General features: G+C 51.2%; 2 protein-coding genes across 3 annotated transcripts in view; one reads left to right on the top strand and one right to left on the bottom strand.

Annotated features, from left to right (window-relative positions):
• XPO7 (exportin 7) overlaps positions 1–12063 on the top strand; it is a 64398-nt gene extending 52335 nt beyond the window's left edge. The window contains exons 18-28 of the mRNA XM_059730692.1: positions 1031–1139; positions 1544–1650; positions 2162–2250; positions 2998–3105; positions 4215–4297; positions 4917–5131; positions 6912–7050; positions 8338–8498; positions 9598–9696; positions 10060–10187; positions 10401–12063. Of these exons, the coding sequence (XP_059586675.1) occupies positions 1031–1139; positions 1544–1650; positions 2162–2250; positions 2998–3105; positions 4215–4297; positions 4917–5131; positions 6912–7050; positions 8338–8498; positions 9598–9696; positions 10060–10187; positions 10401–10494 (1332 nt within the window). The 3' untranslated portion in view covers positions 10495–12063. The remainder of the gene's footprint in view (positions 1–1030; positions 1140–1543; positions 1651–2161; positions 2251–2997; positions 3106–4214; positions 4298–4916; positions 5132–6911; positions 7051–8337; positions 8499–9597; positions 9697–10059; positions 10188–10400) is intronic.
• Positions 12064–13134: 1071 nt separating this feature from the next.
• PBDC1 (polysaccharide biosynthesis domain containing 1) lies at positions 13135–15549 on the bottom strand. 2 transcript variants are annotated; one of them, XM_059730695.1, is made up of 6 exons: positions 15415–15549; positions 15213–15278; positions 15065–15124; positions 14794–14934; positions 14348–14459; positions 13135–13695 (listed from the first exon to the last, which is right to left on the bottom strand). In XM_059730695.1, exons 1-6 carry the CDS (start codon positions 15532–15534, stop codon positions 13568–13570), a joined length of 627 nt encoding a protein of 208 aa, XP_059586678.1. In that variant the 5' UTR covers positions 15535–15549; the 3' UTR covers positions 13135–13567. The 2 variants fall into 2 exon arrangements, with proteins under 2 accessions (XP_059586678.1, XP_014458916.1); XM_014603430.2 differs by having other exon boundaries at positions 15363–15418.
• Between the last annotated feature and the right edge of the window lie 771 nt (positions 15550–16320).

Raw genomic sequence — 16320 nt, 5'->3', positions numbered from 1 at the left:
CTCGTCTACAAACTTACTACAAGAATCTCTTCGCCCCTCATTAAAATGCAGCCGCATCTGGAGCAGAATGCAGGGAATTACTTTGGGCTGTTACAATGCTGACTCAAGAATAATGAAGAATACCGCATCCATTCGAATTAACTGTGGAAGTCAGGAAGGCAAAATATAATAATATACTTGTGTCCTGATCTCCTTCCTGATTGATTAAATGTTCCTGTTTTTGAAAGAGTGCCCAGGGATCTTTAATCACCCCTGTGGACAGGACTCCAGACCTGCGACTTGGCCAACAACTGGTCTGCCAGCAGTGTAGGCTGTCTTCCTGCCACTCTGGGGTGCTGACTCAGAGGAAGGACTGTCACAATTAGCATCAACATCTTGTATAGCTCTGGTAGTTTTCTGTGGGGTTTTGCGATCACTGTGCCGGCCTGAGCTCTGGTTTGCTACTGCTTGCAGGTCTTGTGGAAGTGAACAGTCAGTAACCCTGTGAGAGCCTTTCTGCTTGTTGTTGGGTAGAAGTATTGATCACCTGATCCTTTTATACAATGATGCTAGGACAGGCAAGAAACAGACATAGTACCTTGAACAAGAGAACCAAGATTCAGGATTCCTGGATCCTCCTGAACTTGATACTCAATGTCATCTTGAGCAGCTGTCTTCAAGATTTGAGTTTTCCCAAGAGGTAAACTCCCTCCTTCACTGGAGGAGTAGAGAGAATTCTTCATCTGTTGCTTAAGATGAAAGGTCAAGGGCCAGGCCTCCTTCCTGGTAGGTACAGAAAAAACTACGAGCTACCATTACCTCTCTAGTACTGGTAATTGCACAGCACTAGCGAAAACTCTCCTTTGGTCATTTATTCTTTTATGAGTATTAGCACAACTAAGGTGGTTAGGGAGATGATCAGTCCTTCCAAAGGCCTTGCAGGAACAGAGCATAAGTCAAAACGGTTGGGATTACTGAGTGCCTTAATGTGTGAGCCCTGTTCAGAGCCTGCCTGCTCGTTGTTCACTTGACTTTGTTCTTTCCTTGACAGAGTGAGCACTTTTCATTCCTGGGCATTAACAATCAGTCCAACTTGACTGACATGAGATGTCGGACTACTTTCTACACTGCACTTGGGCGCCTTCTCATGGTGGATTTAGGTACTACCTGCAACTCTTAAGCAGTGCATTGTCCTGGTCTTCACCTTTTGTGAAAAGTGTTTGGCTGACCTAGTAAAGGCCATCCGAAACTGCAAAAACCCAATGCAGAGAGAAGCTTTGTGCCTCCTGTTGGGGGCCGAGTGCTTCCTTCACAGGCAGATTTCAGAGGACCATAGAAAACTTATACTCTGCTATAACCAATCTTTTCTGTGCGTCAGTGGTTGGTTGTGGCATCACATTAATCTGGAGGCATTTTGATTTCTTAAGATTAGAGCTCTGGCTGCCTTTGCTTCACTCCTAGTGACCAGTCCCTACTGCTCTTTGCACCCACTTTGCTGAGGCCAGCCTGCAGGACTGACGTGGCATTTGCGTGGAGGGCGCCAATTTTGTCATGTCTGTTTCAGGGGAAGATGAGGATCAGTATGAACAATTCATGCTGCCCCTAACGGCTGCATTTGAAGCCGTGGCACAGATGTTCAGCACCAACACTTTCAATGAGCAAGAGGCAAAGGTAAGTAACAACTGAGCAAAACCAAATCATCATAGTCGTGGCCTGGTACACTGGACAGCCACTCTTTCAATAAAGGCTTTGTCATGTCTGACTTTAGTTAAACTTGCTTTCTAGTGTGGCTTTTTATTCTAGTATTTCAGAAAGACCAAATGATCTTTACAGGGTGGTCTCTCTCTGAGGGGACAAGCAATTGCTAGAAGGGAGAGAGATCCCTAAGCATTTGGTAAAGAAAAGTCTCTCCTTTAACTTGAGTACCTCAGATGCAGTTTGTGGAATAACTATTGATGCTCACACAATAGAAGCAAAAGTAGGAGGTATTGGAAGATCCTAGAACCTTCATTGCCTTGGCTTAACTTGTATATATTTTCTGGTGCTTAGAAGGATTGTCTGACTTCTGAAACCAGAAGCCACCAAGAGAACTCTGCTGTTGGTGGTGGGTTGGTGGAAGCTGGGGTGATTTGAGGTCTGGTTGCCAGTGTTAACATGTAACATGTCCTTCTCCTCTCTACAGAGGACCTTGGTTGGCCTTGTACGAGACCTACGGGGAATAGCCTTTGCCTTCAATGCCAAAACCAGCTTCATGATGCTGTTTGAGTGGATGTATCCTTGGCTTCAAGACCATAATTATCCAGGGCAATGAAAGAGATTCAAGTCCCTGAACCCTCCTCCCCCCAACTCCATTCACTTTGCATTTCAGTTAAGTCTTTCATGGAAGCTGCCTCTGCAAATCAGAGTACTCAAGGGTCCTGGTGTACCTCCAGTGAGAGGTGCTTTTCCAGAAACCTCCATGTGGTTTGTAGCATGATGCCTTGCCCTGTTGGAGACTAGAAATCAGTTCTGTGACTGCGAACTGAATTAGCAAATGGACTTAAAGGAGTTGGAACTTCAAGTACAGTTAGGAAAGTGCTCGTCTCTTGCTCCCTAAGGTTGGCAGAGGTTGGGAGGCAGCACACTTGCCCTGGTGACCTTGTCCTGGTTGATCAGGAAGCAACATCTACGGGCTTTAGAGTTCTCATCTTTTCCTGTTATGGAGTCTGTGTCCATAATAACCTGGGAAGGGTGGGTACATGCTCAGACCTTGGGTATTCTTTAGGCTGGCCTTGCAACCAGCAGGTACAGCTGCTGAAAGACTTTTCAGTTTTGACTTACCATTACCACATTACACAGACACATTACCAGCCTAGTGACTGTTTAAATAGGCACACAGGCCTTTTCTGCAGCGCCACGGCCTGTACTTGTGCATCTCTCCAGAGGCTGGAACAGAGCAAGAATGCTGCCTTCCACTTACACTGCCAGCCGTTTTCTTTGTGTACAAATCAGCAAGGTTCCTTAGCTTCTGGCTCACAGCTACCCTTCCTACATGCCAATCCTCCAGCGAGCAATTGAGCTGTGGTACCATGACCCAGCCTGCACTACCCCTGTGCTCAAACTGATGGCAGAGTTGGTGCATAACAGGTATGAGACTACAGTGTCCAAAAGCTGATGGGAGTTCACATCTGTCTGCTACCTTGCTCCTTAGTTTGGGGGTTGATGGTGTTTTGTGGTACCCAGCTATTTTGTGTCCATTTTGGTCCCTTTACACTTAGAAGCTGCCAACAAAAACAAACACTGTCTGTGTTGGGAAGGATGTGTGTCAGTCCTGCCTTGTGATTTGGTTAAGCTTGAGGGCCGTCTTCCTGTACCATCTCTGCATGAAGACACTAGAGAAACCTGTGGTGTTTCTTGCGGCACCTGTTTCTCAGGCCAGTCATCCACAGCATCAGGGCACTGTGTGTTAATTTAATCACACCAAGTTAAAGTGAATGCTGCTCTGTATGGTGGTCAGGTAACTGCTCCTGTGTTAGACCTGTGGCATGCTCTGCCAGTGGATAGCTACCTTGGCTTCTGGTCAAATAATTCAGAAGCTGTCTGATCTTTGGCTGGTTGTCAAACCTTGTTCATGGAGCACTGCCTGCTGAACAGGGCTCTACAGAGGAGGTTTACTAAGTAGTGCTCCAGCCATGCGGAAAGGATGCTAGACTTCAGCTTGGTCCCGTCCCAGTTCCCTAGGATCCACGTGGTCACGCTGTTTACCAAATCCAAAAGGTATATTTGAGATAGGACATATTCTACTCAGTGGCCTATTGCTACTCAGTGAGGCAAGATCAGCAAGCTTGCTGCACTTCAGCCTGAAGATCCACTCAGCTATTGAGAGGAAAACTATGTAATGACTGAGCTTTTAAGCTCATCTGAATCATGATCAGAACTTAGCCCAATACTCCTGAGCTGTGCAGGAGTTCCCTGTGTTTGCGTGGCAGTAGCCCAGTGACTATTGCCAAAACTGGATTTCCAGCATATGGTGGATTTTAGTATTCTTAATGTGCAAAATACAGGCCTTTTCCCTCCATAGAAACAGCATCACTCTTCTCATCTGCTGTGTCCTGACTCTGATACCAAATGGAGCAGCTGTTGCTGAACTGCCATAAACAGCCCTACCCCAAGTGATGCCCCAGCAAGGAAGATTCTCTCCTTCCTCCCTCCAATATACGTGAGCAGCTGTTGATTTGCTTGCTTTCCCCTGGCAGATCCCAAAGGTTGCAGTTTGACGTGTCCTCCCCAAACGGCATCCTGCTTTTTCGGGAAACGAGTAAAATGATAACTACGTATGGTGAGTACCGAGTGGGGAGCCTTTATTCCTGTGTCTGCCCAGACGGGAGGCTGCCTGGAAGACAGCTGATCCCCTGTGAGCAGGGCCTGGGGCATCTCTGTTACGGCTGGTGTTGTGAAGAGGAGTCTGGGCTGGGGGGCAGGGACAAGTACCTTGAATTGTGATCTTACTGTGCTTATGTGAAGCAGGCAAATTTTGCCTGAGGTCCTGGCACTCGATAGATGAGCAAAAGGAGGTCAGGATTTGCCATGCTAGGGAAACCCTGCTGCTGGAAACGATTAATTCCACCCTCCTTCCCCCAGCAAAGCCACACACTTTCTTCAGCCCTGCAGATCAGTTTGCACTTGTTTTACAGCAGTGCAGTGTGCAACCAGAGAAGCATGCTATTAACCAGCTTCTCCCAGGGCATGAGGACACAGCTTAGAGCAGCCACAGCCAATAATGTAACCTTTGCTTTGGAAGCTGGCCCAGAGACGCTGCGCCAAATGCCTCTTTCTGGTCTCTCCTCAGTCGTTCCTTACAGCTCTGCTGCCTTTTCCCCCAGTCCTTTTGAGAGACAGGATGGTGCAGGAGATGGCAATGATGCCGGTGTGTTGAGTCTGCTTCTGTGCTCCTGCAGGAAATCGTATCCTCACGCTTGGGGAGGTCCCAAAGGACCAGGTGTATGCCCTGAAGCTGAAGGGCATTTCCATATGCTTCTCAATGCTGAAAGCTGCGCTCAGTGGGAGCTACGTCAACTTTGGTGTCTTCCGGCTTTACGGGGACGATGCACTTGACAACGCCTTGCAAACTTTTATCAAGCTCCTGCTCTCCATCCCGCATAGTGACCTCCTGGTAAGCCAGCATGCCTCTGACCTAATTGCACGCTGCATGTACACAGAAGAGTCCATCCTCTGTGTGCTGCCCTGACTGAGATCCTTACCTATCCTGGGATGAGTTAGCGTGCTCTTCAGGGCACGTATGCCTGTGTTGCTATGTCCAAATGGCTGTTAAGTCCCCTTGTCTGCCTCCATGTCCAAAGAGCCGTGGTGTTAGCTGTGCCACATGTGGCAGTAAAGACGCCACCACTTTGATCTGGGTTTCCAGAGGGGAAAAAAACCAAGGCAGGAAGAACTCATTGCCTGTGTTTCCTGTTTCTGTGTGCAAAGAATGGCCCATGTGTCTGTGCTGAAGCTCACTCCTCACTCTGCCAAAGAGGTGTCCCTTCACTGGTCTCCTTCCCCACCCAGCACTCACCCCCGTGCACTTGGCACTCTGTTCTGCTGCCACAGTTTTAACCCAGCTGGAGGCTTGTGTGGCAGGGGCCCGTGCGGTACTCACCATAGAGATCTCTCCCAGTGTCTTCTAATGCTCTGGTGCCAGCCATCATTCGGAGTTCCCAAACTCCTGTGCTTGAAAAAATATCCTTGCTAGCAGGGCTCCCACATCCTTGGACCAGCCTCCCCCTGTTACAAAAGTTTCTTGTTTCTCTTTCATCTCCCCCAGCTTCAGCCAGTCCTGCCAGGTTCCTGTGTGCATCACTGTCTCAGCCTTTGAAACCAGACAATGCAGCCTTTTGATGCAAGACAGGAGTGGGAGATTAAGCTGGGCTGATGTCCAGTGCACACCTTCTCCTGCTGTGTTCTCCTGAAGAGCTCTGCTTTTCTTCCTATAAGGGGCAGCCTTGACAGAAGGCTATACACGGGTGTCAGGGAGCAGGATGGGATATTAAAAGGTGTCTTGCTGAAGGAGTATCTTGGATGGATGAGCAAGCTTTAGTCTTTCCCACTGAGTCAGACCTTCCTGGGCTTCAGTGTGCAATGAAGCCTCTGATTGCAGAACAGAATCTGATGAGAAAGCAGTCATTACTCCTTGCCCCCACAGTTTCCCTGAGGCTCGTGGTGCCAGCTCCTCTCTCATCAGGAATATAGCTGCAGCCGGATAATTGCTTCCTTACACGAAAGATGCTTCGTGCCGACAGAGCCATTTCTTCGCTCTGTGTGGCTCCGGGCTCTGTGTCCACAACAGCAATTAAAACGCAGCCTTGCTGTTCTGAAGGCAGCCGCCTTGCCCTCTTGCTTCTGCATAAGCCTGGTGAACTGTTTCTGTGCCCACTTGCACCGGCTCCTTTGGCACAGCCCATGCTGAAGTGCTTGGCCAGTGTCACTGCAGAGCTGGTTGGCAGGCTCCGGGACTTGCATCATTATCCAGGTCCTTCTTCAGCAGAACCTGGGAGTGGTTATAGTTGCTCCCATGCTTCCAGGGAGGCTGTTCTTCCTCAGATCTATTGCCACTGACCCACTAAAATAGGAGGCAGCACCTCCAGTGTTTGAGTTGGCCAAATAACTCACCAAGCCAAAAACGGATGGAAGCAGGGTACGGGGAAATGTTCTGATAAGACACTGATGGAGGAAGCCTGTTGGGATACTCCAAGGTGACTAGAGAGATGGGGGTGTACAACCCATAGGTTGTCTGTAGGGGGATTGTTTTGCATAAGCTGTTTTCAAGACAGTGAAAGCAAGTAATCTCCAGGTGATTGGAAATACATGTGTTTAGGCTTCCGCTGCTCTGCCAGAAGCTCCATGCTCAATTCCAAACTGAACAGGAGCCCTAAACAACGCCTCTCTTTCTGCAGGATTACCCCAAACTCAGCCAGTCCTACTATTCCCTACTGGAAGTTCTCACCCAGGACCACATGAACTTCATAGCCAGCCTGGAGCCCCACGTAATCATGTATATTCTCTCTTCCATTTCTGAAGGTCTCACTGCACTAGGTAACTATCTGCCTTCTTTTGGTGCATGCAAAAAGGGCTCTCTTGAAAAGAGGAGAGGAGAATGGGCTTTAGTCTACACTACAGACATAAAGGCATCAATACCTAGTTAAGATCTATTTGCAGCAGTAGATATTGTGAGTTCATTTTAATGGCATGCCTCATCTGTGTTACGGAGGTGTTTGTGGGCTAGCAGATCAGTGCCCTGTATGCAGGCACTGTGCACACATGTAATACAGATGGACGTGGTCACTGCCCTGAACAGCTCACAATTGAAATTAGACCAGTGATGCGATGTATTGTGCCATGGGGGAGTGAAACATGAAGCGGTTCAGGGACTGAACCCCGGTTGGTACCATCCTAGATTAGGGTGTTAGCAAAGGTTAGGGTATAGGAAGATCTGTGGTCTCTGAGAGTAGCTGAAGCAAGGAGCAAACATGGAGGCAGCACTGTGAATCCTTGTACATAGGGCTGTGGCCCCTCTTTGATACCCAGGACAGGAGGAAGAGTTTGTGCGATTCCATGAACTTGAACTGTAGCTGCTGGTAGCATGCAATAGAAAATCCAAGTCTGAAAGGTGTAGCTCTGTCCAGGACTGGGATGATGATACATAGCATGCAGCTCCTGGAGAGCATCCCTGGTGGTTTTCAGCCCCAAACACCTTAAAATCTCAGGGTCCAGCAATCATACAGCCTGGCAGAGTGAGTGCTGGCTGTGGCAGATTGGCCTTTATCAGCTTCAAGGTCAGCAATTGGGGTGGAGTAAGGCAAAGGAAGGCCAAGGTTCCTTGCAGCTACTGGGGAAGGTGGCACCTCTCTTGCAGCGTTGAGTTCTGTCTATGCTGAAGGGGCTGCCGGTGGGGCTGTCACGGTGCATCGACAGGGAGGGGTGTCACAACATGGCCCAAAGGCAGCTTTATTAGCATGCCTCCTGGCCCTCTGCAGCTTCCCTAGCCGTGAGCATGAAAGCAGTCAGCATCACATAGGAGACCTAGTCTGTTAATTAGAGAAATGGCAGGGGCTGTGCAATTACCCCAACTCCCTGGGTTGTCAGCACTGATGAAAGCCTGTGCCTGCCTATATCTTGCACTCGGGGCTGATGAATTTGCCAGTTATCAGGCTGTGTGTGTGTCAGCTTGGCTGGTGGAGGTGAATGGGTGCCATGAGGCTGGCCTCTGAGAGGGGAGAAGTGCAGGGCCAGGCAAGGAGCTCCACGGGAGTCTTGGCCAGCCACTGGACCAGGTGGAGTGCTGGAGGTGTCCCAATGTGTCCCCTTCTCCTGTTCTCGCAGACACCATGGTTTGCACAGGCTGCTGCTCCTGTTTGGACCACATTGTCACCTATCTCTTCAAGCAGCTATCCCGCAGCACCAAGAAGAGGACCACCCCCCTGACCCAGGAGAGCGACCGGTTCCTGCACATCATGCAGCAGCACCCGGAGATGATTCAGCAGGTAAAGAGCTGAGAAGGGGGATATCGGGGGTGACGCATAGGGGGTTCACATGCACCCCCTGAGCATGGTGGTGCACCCCCTACAAAAAGATGCCACCAACGCTGCTGGCAGCATCTGTGGGTGGTTGCCGACCCCTGGTCAGCTCTCACCTCCCTCCCCCACCACCGACAGCGCCGGCAGCATCTGTGGGAGCTCCCCTGCTTACCACTGCCGTGCTCCTGTTGCCGCCGCTGTGGCCCCCCGCCCTGCTGCCGGGGGCACGCCTCGTTCATGGGAGATAGGGTCCTTACACCATGAGCACATGACACTGGAGCACTTGTGCAGTCCCCAGTCCCCTCCTGTAGGCACTGTCGCCTTCTCCAGAGCTGAGCTCTAGGGGAGCTGAGGCACTTACCTGATGTCAGAGGGAACTGGAAACCCATGGCTTATGCTGCAACTCCAGTATGTTGTTTATCACGTCCCAGAGCTCTGAACTGGGAACTGCCCTGGGGCTGATGCTTGGGGCCAACGTTCTGTGCATGCAGGGTGGGGCATTTCGCACCTACACTCTGAGCAGGAGGGGCCCAAAACTTGGAACCTTTCTTAATACTTTTTTTTTTTTTTTTTCAAAAAACTACCCCATTTGCAGTCCCCTTTTCTTGGGACTTGCTGGAAACTTGTCATGGTGAAGCCAGGAAATATGTCTGCCACCCACTAGCATGCAGTCATTTTAACGTACGTACCGGTTGAGGAGCTGAAAAGCAGTAGCATGTGTGTATACTTTTGGTTGAACACAGCAGTGTTGTTCCAGAGCTCAGTGAAGCAGCCATCAGATTCTCCCTGATCTCTCCAGTAAGCATGCACTCTGCCTACCTTGGCTGTTCTGGTGTACATGGCTGGCAGGTTTTCTTTCTCTTTTGCTGGTCCTGATCATACAGTGCAGGACCTGCAACGTGAGCTGGAAGACCAGATACGCTACAGCCTTATGGGTAATACGTGGAGTCAGCTATAACCCCTTGGAGGAGTGCATGCTGGCAGATTGACACACATTTCTGGGGCAGGAGGAAAGTTGGCTTTGAGGGAGCAGCCTGACCCTCTTGCTTTCTTGTTATCTTTCCAGATGCTGTCAACAGTGCTAAATATCATCATCTTTGAGGACTGCAGGAACCAGTGGTCCATGTCCCGACCTCTGCTTGGCTTGATACTTCTCAATGAAAAGGTAAGCAGGCCTGACTGCTCTCAGCTGACCAAGCTGACCTTTTAGTTGGGAGAGACCTCTGGAGTTGGGGCAGAGTCTGGTGTCCTGCAAGTGACTGGGAATTGCACTGGCAGAGTTGGATTCAGGAGAGCCAGGACAGCAGTGCCGCTCAGGTTGGCAGTGTCCCGGTGTCCTGCCCTGCTAAGGGGAGAAGCTCACATGGCATTTGCTTGGCTTACCCTTAGCTCCAGGAAATCCTCCAGTTACCCATTTACCCGAGTTCTAGAATATGCAAAAACCAAAGCTGCGCACTTCTTGCTACCCCTGACAAAACAGCTGGCTCAGCACTCGGATGGCTCACTACCACTTTCCTGTTTCCCCCAGTATTTCTCAGACTTGAGGAACAGCATAGTGAACAGCCAGCCCCCGGAGAAGCAGCAGGCCATGCACCTCTGCTTCGAGAACCTCATGGAAGGCATTGAACGCAACCTGCTAACCAAGAACAGAGACAGGTTGGTATAGAGAGCTCGGCCTGGGAGGTGGTATCACAGTACTGAGCCTGTAGCTCTGCTTAATGGATGAATGTAGTCTGCAGAGACTTGCAGTCCCTGCTTATGGCAGCATCATGGGCTAGGATTCAAGCATGTGGCCTAGGATAAGGCATCTGACACTGTATCAGTGCCGGCAAGCCCTGTTCTAACACATGCTGGTCTGTGTTCCCGTAGGTTCACCCAGAACCTGTCGGCATTCAGGCGGGAGGTAAACGACTCTATGAAGAATTCCACCTACGGCGTGAACAGCAACGACATGATGAGCTGACGTCTCGCACCATCACCTGTACAGAGCAGCATCTCTTTGGCCTGGACCAGAGGGGTTACCGTTTCCGATGGAAAGAAAAGGGGGCGTTTCTGATCCCTGCTCTTCCCTCGGGTTGGACTGCGGCGCTCAAGCTCAGCCGTACTCCACGTCCAAGGGAGGAGGGAACAGGAGGGGGGTGTTCAACTCGCCAGGGCAGGGTGCTTCCGTTTCCTTGGGAGGGGTGGAGGGGGCATGACCCGGGTGCGAGAATCCAGCGTCTCCCTACCAGAACGTCTGCGTGGAACCCTAGCGCTCTGCTGCAGCCTGCCTTGTATAAACATGTACATTTTTTCATAACATTTTGAACAAGGTTTATATTGACTCAAGTTTAAAAAAAAAAAAAAAAAATAAGCGTGACTGAAATTTTTACGGAGTCTAGTGCACCAATGCTGCCGTGAGGGTTGCGTATGCGAGTGAGGAAGATGTGTCTCCTGCTGGCTTGAAGCTTTACTTGGGTGAGGGGGTGTGAAAGTGCAGAGATATATTTAGTGACATGTGTAGAAAGAAACAAAAACCACAAATGGGGGGAAAAAAAAAAGAGAAAATGTAAAATTCCAAATGTATATTTTTTTTCTTATAAGCCCCTTAAAAATCACGACTTCCTGTTACTGTCTCACCCTTGTTATTAGGAACTCGAAGCCATGCTGCGTGATCCATTCATCTGTGCTAGCTCGTGGGTGTCTCCTCCCCCAGTGTAATGATAAATGCTGTTCCCATTGTCAGTCAGCTTCTGGTAGGGCCTTCGCCACCCAGCGTTGGTGCATTTGGCGAGTTGTTTCTTTCAGTAAGGGATCCTTCTCCCCACCCCCATCTAGCCCCACCCCGGGAGGAGCACTGCAGCGAGGCTGTCTCACCTACCTGCCAACTCTTCTTTCCTTGGTTTTCTTTCTTTCCTCCCCCACCTCACAACCTCTGTCAAGCAGGAAGCATGTGTGGAACAGATTGAAAGCCTTGGGCTGAGCTTTTCATACTCCTTGCCAGTGCAAGACCTGCACAGCCTTCCCGTGAGGCACCACGTGTCCATTTTCAGACACGCGTGCACTTGGGAATGAGACGCAGCCAGGGTCTTGGAGGGGGGTTCGTATTGAATTTACCACTGTGGAGGGTTCTTAATAACAAGGTCTGCCTAGCATGAGTTATTTAACATCCCCCTTTAAAAACCAGTCTGTTTCTCTAAATCACCCTAATACATGTTTTGGATAGAAAACTTAATTACAAAGGAAAGTGTAATTGGGGCGGGGGAAACCTGTTTGCCTTGTACTTTCTCCATTACTGTTGCTGCTAGTTGTGTGCATCTCTAGCTCAGCTCTAACCCACAGCCACTCAGTCCTTTAGGTTTGGTTTCAGTTTCTCTGCCCGTACACCACCTACTCTGAATTTTTCTTTTTTTTTTTTTAATCTCCTTTCCTCTGGCGATTGTGTGTTGGGTCCTTTTTCGCGTGAGCAGATCGCTGGTTGACTTGTAAGGGTGTTTGCTGCATACAGTGTAAGCATTGTGACTGCAAATAAACTTCAATGGTTTCTACTGAATTGTGTCTGCTGTTTGCAGAGGCCACTTGCCTCACTGATAGTCTCAAAAACCCACTCCTAATGTTTCTTGTCACAGGGTTCTGCCACCTGGACTAGGGCCTGAGCCACTGCAGCAGCCTGCCATGATGTACGGGTAAAAGCAGTGTTATTGGCAGACAAGGTTCTTGGGGTACATGTGGTATCTTCTTATTAGACCAACTAAATATTTGGAAAAATTGTTCTTTGCAAACTTTCAGGCACAGGGAGTCTGCATGGGTGTTACTGGCAGGACAGGTTTGTATTCAAGACTTCGTTGGACAGTGCCATCAGGCCTAGGTGCTTGGCCTGTGATGGCAGATTATTCAGCTGTGCCTCACAGCTTCCCTGTCTTGGAGGTATCAGTTGATTATCTGAAATATTTTAATAAGCTCTGTTCCTTAACACTAAAGAGCATGAACCCATACCTGTTGAACTGCTTTGAAACTATGGTTTGAACTTAAACCAGAACCCAGAAAGAATCTCTGCAGCTGCTTTGACAGTAGAGTAATTTGGCTTCATTTTCATTTTGAACGAGCAACCCTGCAGCTTGCCTCCAGCTCAAGGGCATTCTTCCCAGTTCACATACCAGAGCAGAGGCCACCTTTTTCTACTGTTGGCAAGGACTTGAAGTAACTGCACTCACGCAGAACAGAGCTCTGCTGCTACTGCTAGCTCTTCTGCATCAGCAGCCCCTTCAAATCTGAAGGGCTTTGCCAGTGGATTTAATATTCAGGGTCTTCTGGTTAGGGATGCCTCTGACCATGAACTAGATGCTGATGAAACCTGTACAGATTCACTTTTTATTGAGCCTCAGGGAGGCAGGGGACAAAAGGCCTGAACTGATATGCAAACACAGGGCCCTAAGTTCTTTAGCCCACTCCTTTCCTTTGAAAGACACAAGCCAGCAGCAGCTACTGTGTCCAGGGAGTATCTTATCCCCTTATTGCTTTCATCTATAATGAAGAAAAGGTGGGTGGGGGGGAAAGGTAGGAAAAAATACTGCCCTAACAGAACTTGTCTAGTAAAGAAAGAATGCCCAGAATTGCAACTGGAGATGATATGGACACTTGTGGTTTATTGTTTCAAACTGATTAACTTGCAGTATATCCCAGTGACACGGGAGGCTTGTCAAGTCTAGGAAGAACCACACCAGAGAAGAGCAGTGCTCCAGGGAGATGCAATACCTTGTGAGAAGTTCTTCAGCTGTTTTCAGATTTAAGGCTGCTGATTCCCAGGTTACTGGTGCAGGGTGCCAGGGGATGCTATTCTGTGCTTCCACCATCCCACTGTATGTAGCAAGATTTAAGTCACAACCATTTATTGACAGGGCACTTCAGGTCACTTGAGCACCATAAAAGCACAGAGCAAAAGCTGATCTCTAAGTCAGGTTCCCCTTCAGTTGCTGCGTGTTCGTGTAGCTTCAGAGCAACTGTTAACACTCCTGCAGCAGGGAGTGGCCCCATCCAGTGTACAGAAGGGGTTTGTTCTACCCATGGTCACAAGCTGCCTTCACTGCAGCAGCCATCTTCCTCTGGGTGGCTGAGTTGTAGATGACGCTGTTGTAACCCTCTCTGTTTCGAGCAATTTCAATGGCAAAAAATTGGATCCTGGTGGCTAAAAGGAGGAGAAAATAAACATATCTTTATAGCAGCTCTGTGGTGTAAGGTATCTTCCCCTCCCAACAGCTCTTCCAAGCTTCTACTACTGCCCCCTTCATGCACAGACATGCAGCCTTTTTAATCCAGAAGGGAACTGCTCCAAGACTTAGGGCTCTAGGTGTGGCAGGGCACAGCTTCTTCTGCAACAGTTACCCCTTAAAATAGCACTTTTTGTGGGTTAACCAGCAGAGCAGACAGTCTATAACTTGGTGCTGAGTCTAGGTTTGGTTCAGTATCTGAGGAACAACTTGGTTTTTGTGTGTTGACATGACAATTTTTTTCTTAAAGACAAGTCAAATCAGCTAAATCAATTCCAGATCTCAGAGTCATTCAAGAACCATATGTGGCCCTACTACAGGCAAGCATCCTCCACCCATGCCCGAGGCTTCAGATGTTTCCAAAACCTTCGGTGGGCATCCTACATGCAGGCCCAAGTCTGGAGGCTTAGAGTTCGGATACCCCCGAGTGTTGCCTGCCCTCAGCCATATGGCCACAGGAGCAAGCTAGGGACAACCTGGCACTCTATTTAGAAGTGCCACGTAGAAATCTGCGCCCAGTTTCTGCATGGGCAGGCCTTCCTCTCAGGTTGTACGCGGCGGTTTGCTCACCAAATATCGTATTCTCTTCCGTGTAGTCTTTGCTGCAGTCCAGCCGCAGCAGGGTGCCGTAGTTGAAGTCTTCGACGACCCCCTCAAACTGCATGCAAAACGGACGCCACTTCTAGAGACAGAAGAGCCGGGGCTGTAAACTTCTTCCGGGCAGCCGGATGAAGCAGGGCCCATTCTCGGCCCTCAGATCCCATGTCCCCGAACCTGCCTGCTGCTCACGATGCCTCGCCCGCATTCGGGAGAACAACAAGCATGCCGGCGAAGCCAGAAAGCACCCACAGTCGGGAATCCCTTCACGGCAGACGTGTCTCCAGCGTGGCTTTGCGTCGTCCCACGCCACGACCGCTGTGGCGCTTCCCCCCCTTGAGCCTTCTCCCTCCTTCCAGCCCAAGACTTTCCCCTGGGGCGACGCCGCGCCCCCGTTGCAGCTTGCCCAGAGCACCAACCTCCTTGGCTGGCTCCGATTTGAGCTCCTCCGGCTCCAACACGTCGATCCTGAGGCGCCCGAAGCGCTCCCGGAAGGCAGCGTAGATCTCCTCATCCACCTTGGTCAGCTTCAGAAACGTCGGGTCCACCGAGGAAATGAGCTGTTGGGGGGTGGGGAAAGGGGAGAAAACCCGGGGCCGGGCTCCTGGGTCCCGACAGCTGCGAGCAGCAGCGCGCTCGACCCCCCCCCCCGGCGGGAAGCAGGCAGCCCGGCCCCGGCCCCGCACTCACGTTGAAGTAGACCTCGGCGTGCTGCGCCGCCTTCATGGCCCACATCATCTCCACGCCGGGCTGCGGGGACGGGACGGGACGGGACAGGGGGTGAGGGGGTGCGGCCTCCTCGGCCCCGGCCCCGACCCACCCCCGCCTGGCTACTCACGTCGTTGCCGTAGGCCTCGGCCGGCAGGGACAGCGCGCGGGCGGCGGCCGCGGCCTCGCCGGGGCCCTGCGGGGAACAAGACACGGCGGCTCAGGCGGGCCCGGGCGGCGCCGCCCCGCAGCCCCCTCCCCCAGCCCCGCCGGGCCTCACCAGGGCGCCCAGGCCGCCGCCGGCAGCCGCCATGTTGCCTGTGACCCCTGACCTTTGCCCCTTGTGCTCCGGGGGTTCGCTTCCGGGCGCGCCGGAAGCTGCCTGTGCCGGCGTTCCAGGGGAGGGGAGGGGGTGCGCATGCGCTGCGCCCCTGGGTCGTGCTGCCCCGCATGCACCGTACTGCACACAGCTCCCTCGCCTCATTGCAGGCTCGCAATCTACATTGCAAATCATTGCGTGGCTCCTACATTGTGCTGCACGGCTCCCACACTGCGCTGCATGGCTCCCACATCTCATTGCACAGCTCCCACACTGCACTGCATGGCTCCCAAACCACTGCAGGGCTCCCACATTGCACTACACAGCTCCTAAATCGCTGCACAGATCCCATGCCTGATTGCATGACTCACACGCTGTACTCCACAGTTCCCACACGGCACTGCAGGGCTCCCGCACTCTACTGCATGGCTCCCAAACTGCATTGCATTGCTCCCATGCTGCACTGGATGGTTCCCAAACCACTGCAAGTCTCCCACACTGCGCTGCGTAGCTCCCAAACCACTGCACGGCTCCCACGCCTCATTGCATCGCCCCCATGCTACGCTGCTGCACTGCGGGGCTCCCAAACCACTGCAGGGCTCCCATGCCTCATTGTACAGCTGCTGTGCTGCACTGCACAGCTCCCACGCTGCACTGTAGGGCTCCCAAAAACTACTGTGCAGTTCTCACACCGCACTGCATGGCTGCCAAACCACACTGCACAAGCCCAGGCCGTGCCCCAGCCAGGCCCTGTTCCGGGGGTTGCCCCACAACCCTTGGTCCCTGCCCCAGCCCCGTTCTCAACGAGAGCACAGTTGACACGTGTATGTGCAAACAAAACCACAAGGCCCCCGGAGCCGGCCACGCCAGGGGATTGTGGTCATTGCCGTTTGTTTGTGGAATGGCAGGGTTACAACTG

The sequence above is a fragment of the Alligator mississippiensis genome, chromosome 7 (assembly GCF_030867095.1).
Source record: "Alligator mississippiensis isolate rAllMis1 chromosome 7, rAllMis1, whole genome shotgun sequence".
Taxonomy (NCBI): Eukaryota; Metazoa; Chordata; order Crocodylia; family Alligatoridae; genus Alligator; species Alligator mississippiensis.
This window is presented reverse-complemented; position numbering and strand designations above follow the sequence as displayed.